The 11,040-nt window shown below is 40.3% G+C and overlaps 1 protein-coding gene across 1 annotated transcript; it reads left to right on the forward strand.

Annotated features, from left to right (window-relative positions):
• The first annotated feature begins 1,341 nt into the window (after positions 1 to 1,341).
• Positions 1,342 to 3,767, forward strand: LOC102209087 (C-C motif chemokine 3-like). The gene is made up of 4 exons (XM_005739056.1): positions 1,342 to 1,562; positions 1,833 to 1,934; positions 3,076 to 3,199; positions 3,320 to 3,767. Exons 2-4 carry the CDS (start codon positions 1,874 to 1,876, stop codon positions 3,420 to 3,422), a joined length of 288 nt encoding a protein of 95 aa, XP_005739113.1. The 5' UTR covers positions 1,342 to 1,562; positions 1,833 to 1,873; the 3' UTR covers positions 3,423 to 3,767.
• The last annotated feature ends 7,273 nt before the right edge of the window (positions 3,768 to 11,040 follow it).

Here is an 11,040-nt window from a genome sequence, read left to right on the forward strand (position 1 = left end):
ACATGAGTTGCCCCCTGCTGGCTGCTAAAAGAATGCGACTTCAACCATTTGTAAAGGTGACAAAAGAAATCTGACAGATTGCGAGATGTATGGCGCTGTATTAATAAAATTGAATTTAACTCGAGGAATGAAAGGTGAATGAAACTTCGTGTGTTTTTTTAAAAATATTTTTCAATAGTTGTTATGGGCCCTGTTAAAAACTCAGACATCTTTGTGACATCCATACTTATTTTTGTGACCTGGTAACAAAGTCCTAAGTAAAATTACTTACTTACATTACTGTCTTTATCCTTATTTCCTGTTACATGTGTGTTGTTACATCGCAGAGACTTACATTAAACATGGCCAGAGTTTCAAATAATGAGGTCAGCGTATATTCATGTAATCTCTATGACTGCTCTGCAGGACACTCCATATCAGACACCTGAACCTCCATTACTGACAAACAGCTCCCGTGGGCCTTTCTCACCCTGTGTGGAAGGCTCGGGTCTAAAGGTTTCAGGTCCTCTAATCAAGCTGGTCTATTTTTCTAGCAGAAGCTGAGATAGGAGGAGAGCTCAGTGGTGAAAAAGTTTTCTGTCTGTGTGGAAAGCTCACTGTGGACCTGGAAGGAAGTAATGACTTCTTATAGAGAAGGCTCATGACAGTGAGGTCAGTGTACTCAAATGAGCTCCACGTCACCCCTCAATCCAAAGGAGGACCTTTGGGATGTGCTGGAACAGGAGAGACGCATCATGGATGTACAGCACACAATTCGCTCACCAAATTCTGAAATGTTTTCAGCATCTTTTTGAATCTGTGCCATGAAGAACTGAGACAGCTCTGATGGTAAAATGGGGAAAACCTGATAAAGGCACGTTGTACCAGAGAAAGTGTCAAGTGAGTGTGATTTTGGGACATATGGAACCACCCAGCTTCTGATTGGAGCAGGTGCCCATGACTACTGTGAAGTCATTTGACTCTGCTAAATGTTTGTTATGTTGTTTCCTAGTGAAGCCCATATGGATTGTAAGGGTTAATAGAGGCGTGTTAGAAAAAAGAAATACACGTGGAAGAAAAAAACTGGAATTATTCTTTCACTCCTTTCTTTTCGTGTCACGTGTCATTTTTAGTTTTCCATTGTAATCTCTTGATTAACTTTTGTTTCCTGTTTATTTTCTGTTTAGTATTTTGCCTTCGGGTTTATTCGTTGTAGTTCTTTGTGTTCTCAAAGCCTTTTCCAGTGTTTCCCAGAGTCTATTTTCTGTGTCCTGGCTTCAGTATTTACTTACTTCCTGTTTTAATGTGTTAGCTTGTTTCTTTTGTGTCTTGTGTCAAGTTTTACTTCCTCTGTGTTGTTTTTCTTCTTTCCCATTTGCTCTCCTTAGTTTCCCTCCCATTTCCTATTGTTACATAATCCTGTTTTTACAGCCATCTCCCTTTAATCTTTGAGGTGGCATTTCTTTAACTCCTCAGTGATCTGCCTTTGTGTGCTTCTTGTCTGTTTCTTGGACTTATTTTGCTTTTTTTTGCACTGTCTGGACTTGTTGCATCTTTTGGACTTTGGACTGTCCTCATAAAAGGTGCGTTTTCTCCTTGTACAGTATGCATTTGGGTCATCTCATTTCAGATTAATATATTTTAAATGTAACTACTTAGTTGAGTCGAATACTTTTATATCTCTTGATGTTATCTGTCTCTGTATGCAGTGTGGAGTAGCTGCAGAGATGTCGCTTGGTTGGTGATTTCTAATCTTTGTGTTTAAGTGACAGGAAAAACTCACCGTGACAAACATATAACGGCCCTTTAAGTGAGCGTGAGACTGCATTAAACATTCAGATCACTTCTTACAGCAACAGCAGAAGGACATCATCACATCCAGAGAGGAGTAAACATGAAGGCCACAGTGGGACTGCTGCTTCTGCTGCTCACGGTTTATTACTGCGCTGCTGCACGTAAGTCTGTCAGTCTGCTTTACAGTCTGAAGATAAATGTAATCTGAGGCCCTTTAATGTTTTTATTTGATTGGTCAAAACTTTTACAAGTTACACTGAGAAAATGAGTGAACATGATACCTCAGATTAATTAACTGGGACCACATCTGCAAAAAGGTTTGACAGCATTTCTAGTAGATAATGGCAGATGGTTTGAGCATGAATTGAGGCTGGGGTTTGAGGAAGGCCTCAGAGGGGACTGGTGGCGGCTCCTGGGCCAGTCAGATAGTAGTGCAGGGGGGTGTATGGAGAAACGCTCCTGCTCCTGAAATTTAGACGAATTATTTCCAATTATACCTGTTTTTATCTGGTTTTAAATAAACTTATTGTTGTTAATCAGTTCTATATGCTGCATTTTAATCTGGGATTTATTATGATTTTTTTATTTTGTGCAACTGCATTTTAGAAATGTCAATTTCAAGATTCTGAATCACCTTTTTCTCTTAGTTTACAAAACATGTTGAAAATAATATCATCCTCACAGCTGCGTTACCAGCTGGTTAAATGAGCCCCAAATGGATATTTGCATCACTAAAGAACAGCGTCAACTAAGAGGAATTCTGCAGTATTAGCTAGTTATCTTGCCATGAGTCATTTAGGACCATTATAATGATCATGACTAAGGTTGTGTTTATTCTAATCAATACAGATTACTGTCACATGAGTTCTGGTTGAAGGGTTTAATGGGAGCTGATAGTTCATGTTCAGTGAGTGTTAGTAGAGTCAGAAGGGAACAAAAGTTCTGCTGGCTTTAAGAAATCCCTAAATAACTGTGGTGTTTAAAAATCTTTTTTATTGTCTTTCAGTTCAATGTTCAGATTATACTTGGTTGTTAACTTTAACTTATTATTGTTAATGCATTTTACATTTTACAAAACTTGAAAGCAACTCCACTCTGTTTAAAATGTAATCTTGGGCTGATGAGTTATTTTAAAACATCATCAGTGTATATCATAAAGGACCTGAGCGCTCTGACAGTGTTAATGTCACTGCCTTTCTATTTAAAGACTGTCAGTTTCAGCAACAATGCTCAACACCTTTGACACATGCTGCTATGAAACTGAATTTTTTACTGTCTTTTTATTATTTTTTTCCCTTTTAGCTCAACAATTGCTTGAAATGTCTCATGGACAATGCTGTTTCAAATTCTTTACTAGAAGGATACCACAGAAGAAAATAGTCTCTGTCATCAAGACTCACAGCGCCTGTCTGGAAAAAGCATTTGTGTATGTCACCACAATGAGTAATTTCAGTAATCGTAATTTCTGAACACAAAACAGAATGCATGAAAACACGAGGCACAGCGTGGTATCTTCTATCCTAACTCTCTTGTAATCTTCCTGCAGGATCGGTACAGCCACCGGGAGGCGCATCTGTGTGAGCCAGAGCGTCACCTGGGCTCAAGAAGCTTTTGCATCAATGGCCAATCTGCAGAACGATGATGAATAAAGCTCTTCAGAGTTCATGATCAAGCATAATAAAGCTTTGTGTTATGTTAACCCATGCTAGCAATTTTATAAGACAGCTGCAGCCTGGGTTTTGTACCGGGCATACCCAGTTTCCTGTTTTATATTCTCCTTTTTATATTTTTGGAGTTTTCAGTTTGGATGTTACCTTTGCCTAGGTTATGTTTTTATTCTGATATTAGGTGTTAAGTTTTTCATGCCCTCCTATGTTCCCCATGCCTAGTTCTGTTTTGCTGTAGTACTTCCTTGATTTAGTTAATCTCTGTCTTCATTTGTACTATGGATTTGCAGCTGCCAACTAAATAAAGGTCAGTCTTTGGTTATTCAAGGTTGCCTCCAAGTCTGCATCTTTGGGTCCATTTCCTGCCTCACCATTAAAGAACGACACGGCTGCAGAATGGAACCAGCAGACCACGCCATGCTTTTGGATGGGAGCTTACTGGAGAGTTTTCATGGCTTCTCAGGATTTAGGCCCAGATATCTGATTCAAACGATATCAAGGTACTAACAATTGCACTTTCAGATATGAAAAGCATAACCAACTAGCATCCTCAGCTGCTTCCATTCCCAACTATTTTGAACATGCACTCCACAAACACCCACAACGGAGAACAAAAATGAAAAACATTCACAACTCACTCCTCCATATTCCCCGGTTCCTAGTTGCAGCAACGGCAGCAAACCCGCACCAAAGCCCTGTCGCATCAGCTGCAGTTAGGGAAGCGAGCGGGAAGCTGGCTATCACAAAAAAAGGGAGCAATGTTTTGCAACAATAAGGTTGTGAAGGTCTTGAGACAGCTCATTGGTTTTACACATAGTGAAATGTTTCTTGCGTGACACCTTGGTAAAATACCTTTTTATAGGCCATTAGTTGGGACGGGACCAGTGGATATTTAAAGTGACACTAGTTGTGTTGTTTTCATGCTGTTAAGCCCATCTTGTAAGGGCAACAGCTGACCCCTGGTGGCCACTTTGACTTGGACTGAATTACACTGATTTTGGGGGATTTTAGGGAAACGTGAAAACACAAGCGGAGAAGAAAGAGGTGTGTTTCAACAAAGTAACTTTTTATCTTCTTTTTTTTTAATCTTGTTTCCAGAATGATTAAAAGTAAGAATTGAAATAAAATTGGTTTCAGAAGAATAATTAGGAAAAAGAGAGCTCTGAATTCAATCTTCCATATCTGATTGCTGTGAGATGTGAGGCTGAGACCAGTGAGGAGTGAAGCTTTCCCAGGATCAGACTCTGGGATGCTTTAGACACATTTAAGCAATAACAGCTTGACCAAAGTGAAAACCGACTGGACTCTGACCAAAAGCTTTTTGTCCAATGAGACGGAGGTGCTGGATTACCTCTGCACCACTGCTGTTTTGCTCTGATGTTCAAAGAGTATGTTTCATTTGTGCAAGAAAAACACATGTAATACATCACCTGATATTTATTCAGTAGTTTGTGCATCAGAACTTATCTGCAAGCATGTTCTCCTTGTCTGTGATGGTGGGTCTGGCCCACCTCTGGACCTGTACTCTCACTAATCCATCTGAAAACACTGAGATCATTTTAAAACATCTGTTGCTCATGTAGCTTGCCTTTTGTAGCACTTGGTTGAATATAAGGTCTTAATTCATCTTCACATATTCTCCATGTTTCATAGCAGAACACACAAACTCTGCTGGCAGACAGACTTAAATAATAAAGATCTTTATTTAGCACCATTTAAGAACTTGGTAAATACTGCATCAACACTCAACAGAAAGTGAACGTCTACTATGTCACAATAAATAAACTTTAACAACAGATTATTTGTTATGATGTTATGAACTACGACATGCTGTCATAGCAACATGGCATCAAAAAACTGCCACTGCCGGACAAACTTACAGAGCAATTAAAAAAAACATGACAGAATACTAAAAACTTTAGAACAACAGGTCAAAAGACAGTAATCAGTAATTTCTATCCCAGAAGTTTATTTTTCTTTTAATGCAAGCATGTTTCTTCTGTTCATGTTCCTAACATATAGTATTTGGATAAACGTACAGCTACACGTTACACGTACAGGAGCTGCTCAGCCATGAAGCTCCCAGCACACAGTGTTTGTGCTGATGTTGCAGGACCATGTTCATACTTGTAAAGGCAGACTGCACATCTGGGCGTATGATGTTTTAACCTTATGATAATGGGACTGAAAACACCTGAACTGAGGCGTGTGGCCCAATACTGTTGTCCATATAATGTAGATCAGAACTTTACAGCATATATAATAAAATACCTGAGCTCACTGAGTGTTAATGTCACTGTCCTTCTACTTAAAGACCCTCAGGCACAGGCTGAGTTTCAGCAGGAATGCTCGACACTTGACACACGCTGCTTCTCAGCTGAAGCTCATAAAATTGAACAGTTTTCCAGACGTTAGATGGTGTCTGCTAGGAAAGTTTAAGCGTGCTCCAATTGTGAAGTTCTAGGTCCATATTAATGTGTTAAATAATTGTTTTTAAAGTCTTCTTTGTTTGTTCGTGTGGCAGTAACGATTTCATTTAATTGTTCCAGGGAAGCAAAAAAATCTTATATAAAAGTTTTTAAAGGCTTTCACATGAAATTCTGAACATTTAGTCAGCACGAAATTGATATGACTGAACAGATAAATATTGGCCACTAACGTCAACACAAACGTCACATCTTATTTGTTGACGTCAGCCAACAGGGCTAATGGCAGCCCATATTAAAACCTTGTGACCTCAGCGACTCTTCCTCCTTTTAGTGTCTCTGCCCTGAGAGAGTTTCATCAGCGGTGACTCAGGCCTGGGTGACCGTCCCTCTCCTTTGGGTTTGAAAAAGAAGGATTCGTTGAGTTTCATCTGGACCGCTCTGACCTGAGGACCAAAAAAAGTCATACTGTTACTGAACAGTGGAAGAAACTTCAGTTACTCCTTTTCTCCTGATAAACATTTCTTACTGCTCAGCAAAAACAGAAATTCTTAAGTGTTTATAATGTCAAAATACACGAACCAACTGAAATGCACAGCCCTGGATAATTTTCTTTCTTGCCCCCAATAAGATGCCTAAATTTGATACTCTCAGCCTCCTAGTAGTGTGTCTACTAGGAGGCTGAGGGGTAGCACTGCTGGTCACCAGTATTTTTAAGGGTGATAAGAGAAATCTCACAGATTGAGAGATGTTTAAAAAAGTGAATGAATCTTCATGCATTGTCCGGGATTGTAACATCTAGTCCTTACTGAATTAATACTTTTTATCGGCCCTGCCAACAACTCGGACATCTACGTGACACTAATTTTTGCAACTTGTCAAAAGAGTCCTAAACAAAAGCATTAAAGGTGACCATATTATCTTTATCCTTATTTTGTGTTACATATGTACTTTTACAAGGTGTTACTCATAATCAACATGGCCTCAAATATTGAAGTCAGCGTACATGCACGTAATCCTTATTAGTGCTCTGGACATACGATACCAACAATGGTTTTCTAGTCTTGGTTATTGGAACTAGTCAAAGAACGTCTGTCACTGATTGAAAGATAATAATAATAATATATACATTATTGATCCCTGTGGGGAAATTCCTCTCTGCATTTAACCAATTCACTCAGCCATTGGGCGCCTGGGGAGCAGCGTGTAGGGACGGTACCTTGCTCAGGTACCTTCCGATCATGGGGCCACCACGCTACCTACTGAGCAACCCCTGCTCCTAAAACTTTGAACAACACAATGGTCGCTACTAGGGCTGGGTATCGTCACTGATTTCTAGAATAGATTCGATTCTGATCCACAAGGTCCCGAATCGATTCGATTCAATCCGATTCGATTTTAATCGGGGAAATTTTGCCTCAGTCAGAAATACTATAATTCTGATCACGCATCAGTACATTTCCATATTTTTATATCTATAAAAAGAAAGCTGACACTTGCGAGACTTTATCAAAGGTGTAAGCATCACAGCAGATGCCTTTGTGTCAAAGTAACACAGAAAAACATGAAGGAGATTTTCCTGGCCTGGGATTTTATAGCAGATGACCTTAAAAATATTCTGCAGTAGATCAAAACGAAAGAAGACCATTAATCAACACATGCACCTTACCTGATGCTGCTGAAGTGAAGCAGAGCAAAGTTACAGAATTGCAACACAGCTAAGTGTTTTGCAATTTTGCATAATTTTAAAAAGTTTAAATTTGTTCATAATTGAACAGCAGAAATGAGGCTCTCTTTTCAGAAGCGAGTAAAAGGGGGGAAAAAACAGCGGCCGACAGCGCTGTAAACAACTGTAGACTTGTGTGTAATAAGCAAGCGAGAGAGAGAGAGCGAGAGAGAGAGCGAGCGAGAGAGCGAGCGAGCTCTGCATGAAGTGTGATTTTATTGTGGTGGAAGCAAAACAGCAAAACTGGGAGGGAATTCATGACGATGTTTAGTGTGACGTGTAGTTCGGATCTTCTTTTGCTGCTGGTTCAGTCAATATTGTTTGGAGAGAGATAAAAACCTACAGCTTCTGAATCTAGCGCAAAAAGGGCGTAAACACAAAGCGCGGACTCGCCGAAACATCAGATTCAGCGAGCTGTCGGCTTCCAGCCCCGACCGTGTCCGTGCCGTCGGGTGAGAAAGCCACATCTCCGCGCTTTGTGTTTACATCTTTGTGCAGAATCCGTGTACCTGCTCTTATTTACTGCTTTAGCTGTTTGGTGGTTGCTGAAATTTTGTGAGGTTTAACCTGAGATTCTGGCGTTTTGTGCAAAATAAATTTATATTTAAAAATCGATTCAGAATTTTAATGAATCGATATCACGTTATCCAAGCTAGAATCGATTTTAATCGATAAATCGATAATCAAAACCCACCTGTAGTCGCTACTAGCGTGAGAGTGTCCTTAGAGCTGGTTAACTGACCCTGCCGTCACTCTGCTGGTGAGTGTGTGTTTATATTGAATACTTTTAGTAAGAAATAGGATACAGGATAGGCTTTGAGTGGCATAGAATGGGAAAATAAATAGCAATAATTTGTAACTGTTAAATCAGTTTTTCATATTTTATCATGGTTCTTACACCTACATCTTCCACAAACTAATCTTTACAGTCATACTTTTATTTATTTTTTTAAATCTCCCAGTAATCTCCTAAAAGAGCTGTACATTACATTTTTTTCCCACAAACAGGATAAAACAGCACAATTCCCATCAGTGGGACACCTTACGTCAGTATTTTCAGTATTTTTGTGAAAAAAAAAGCGAGAACTGCAATTTCAAGAGGCTTGAAGCTGAAAAACACAAAAGATATCTGGTGTTAGCTCTGAATTTTGTAATATAAAGTTCAATATGTAAGATGAATTTATCATCTGTTGCTCTGTAGCTACACAAATAGGATCATGTGGTATCACCTGAATCAGGTCCAGCTTGCCAGCGCGGCACGGCTGCTCGCTGTCCTCGCTCGATGTCGTTGTATCAGCAGACTTTTGATCAGATTCTGACAACTGCGGACTGGGAGTTGTTTCTCCTCGACCCAAAAGCACCTGATTTTCTTTCACAAGTGAAGACCCAGATGGACCCATGCATCCTTCTCCTTCACGGTTGACCTCCATTACTGACAAACAGCTCCTGTGGTCTTTTCTCACCCTGTGTGGAAGGCTCAGGTCTAAAGGTTTCACGTCATCGAAACAAACAGCTGGTCTACTTTTCTGGCAGAAGCTGAGGTAGGAGGAGAGCTCAGTGGTGAAGAAGTTTTCTGTCTGTGTGGAAGAGCTCACTGTGGACCTGGCAGGAAGTAATGACTTATTAATATGTGGCAGGCATGAAGGGGAACGCTCTCCAAGATCCAGGGAGGAGTCGACAATGATTGGCTCCTCCAGGAAAGGATGCCCCTCACTGAGCTTTAAATGCACTGAACGTGAGACTCTTTGCTCTACAGATAAGTTTGTGTTTTCTTGTTTCAGAAGCGACTTTTTTCTCTGCTCATGTATCTTATGATGTCCTTTACCTTCTTCAGGTTCTTCTGGGTTTGGCTGCACAAAGAGCTGATGAGGCTGTGAGTCATGTGGCCATTTTTCTGATTCTTCATGAAATTGTTTAAGCTGTTGGCACTCGCCTTGCTGTGTTCGCACCTGAGGAGATAGCATAAGGGCTCCGTCATTGACTTCCCCGCTGGAGGGTTCGGAGAGCGATGTTCTGAAAGTCTTCTGGGTAATAAACAAGTCCTGGCTGTTGATGTCATCACTGGTGCCCTGAGAGTCCTGATCCCGGCTGTTCCCCGTCACTGCGTACTGTGAACAGCTCTCAGCGCCTTTCACAGCCACCTCCTCTTTGGTGGAGGATGACGCAAATTTAGGCCGTTTGACACGGATGTAACAGGGTGAAACATCAAACACCACTTTTCTTTTTCTTTTGCATTTCTTTTTGGAGTCTTGAGTCAGACGATCAGGCTTCAGCTTTTGTTGCGGCTTTGATGCTTCAGGCTTCTCAAAAGGTTTTTCCTGGGCACTACCGCACTGTTTAAATACAGCACTGCTGCCAAGCTCTAAGGCCAGTCTCCTTCTTTGCCTTTCTTTCTTCTTTTCCTTTTTCTTTTGTTTCCTTTCCTTCTTTTCTTCTTTGAGCTGGGAGTTTTTCTTTTTCTTCTGGATGCTCTCTTGTGGTTTCACAGTCATGTTGGTTTTGTGTTTTTTGTCTTTTTTGAGATCTTTTTTTCTTTTTCTTTTCTGATTTTCCAAAATGAAGTCTGCCTCCTCAAAGTCAATCATGATTCTGTTTAACAGGAAAAGGAAAGTAGATTATTCTCAAATACATCAAGTTTATGGTTCTTTTTTGTATAACGAATTAAGTTTATTACAGCAAAGACAAACATACCATTCAATAATATTGATGTCATAGCACTAAGTGTGCTATGTTTTTGTTTAGAGCCTTACCAAGAGCCTAAAGCATTACACAAACTCTCCCACACTTTACATTATATCAGAAAGAGACACGACACTCAAAGAATCCTGAATACTTTGCATTACATAATTTGATGAGAAGATTAATAGGTAACAACAGTCATTGGAAACCAAAATCAGCAATGCTTTGAGGACTGTTTTCAAAATCATACCAACAACATTAAAAATTGAAATCCGAGGCTGATCAAACTTGTGGATAATGTGGATGAGTCATGTTTATGGACCCCATGTCTATAAGACCCTCCGGGACACTGTCGACAGATCAGGCTCTTCTCAGAGCTAAATCAGGTCACTGATGAGCTCCTGACACTCTGTGGTGCTTTTTGGCAGCTTTGGATGCTCGTAACATCCCAGATTCTTAATTTGATTCAAATCTGGGGAACATGAGGGCCATCAGTGAAATGAATACCTTCATTATACAAGAACTGCCTTTACCCTTTCGCCACATGAGGCTGGGAATTGTCCTGTTTTGGTCCTGCTGGAGGTCCTTTTCTAGGCCTCCAGCAGTGCTCCTTGGGCAGATACTGGTCCTGTTGCTAGTTTGATGTAATTTTATAGCCCTGACCAGCTCCTCTCACGTAACATCACTTCTCCTGCTATCTCTTGAGATTGTAGTGGGAGACACAGCAAACCTTCTTGCAACAACATGCGTGGATGTGGTATCAGGGAGG

This window comes from Pundamilia nyererei, unplaced genomic scaffold (assembly GCF_000239375.1).
Source record: "Pundamilia nyererei isolate P.nyererei 1_Seehausen unplaced genomic scaffold, PunNye1.0 scaffold00089, whole genome shotgun sequence".
NCBI classification, from domain to species: Eukaryota; Metazoa; Chordata; class Actinopteri; order Cichliformes; family Cichlidae; genus Pundamilia; species Pundamilia nyererei.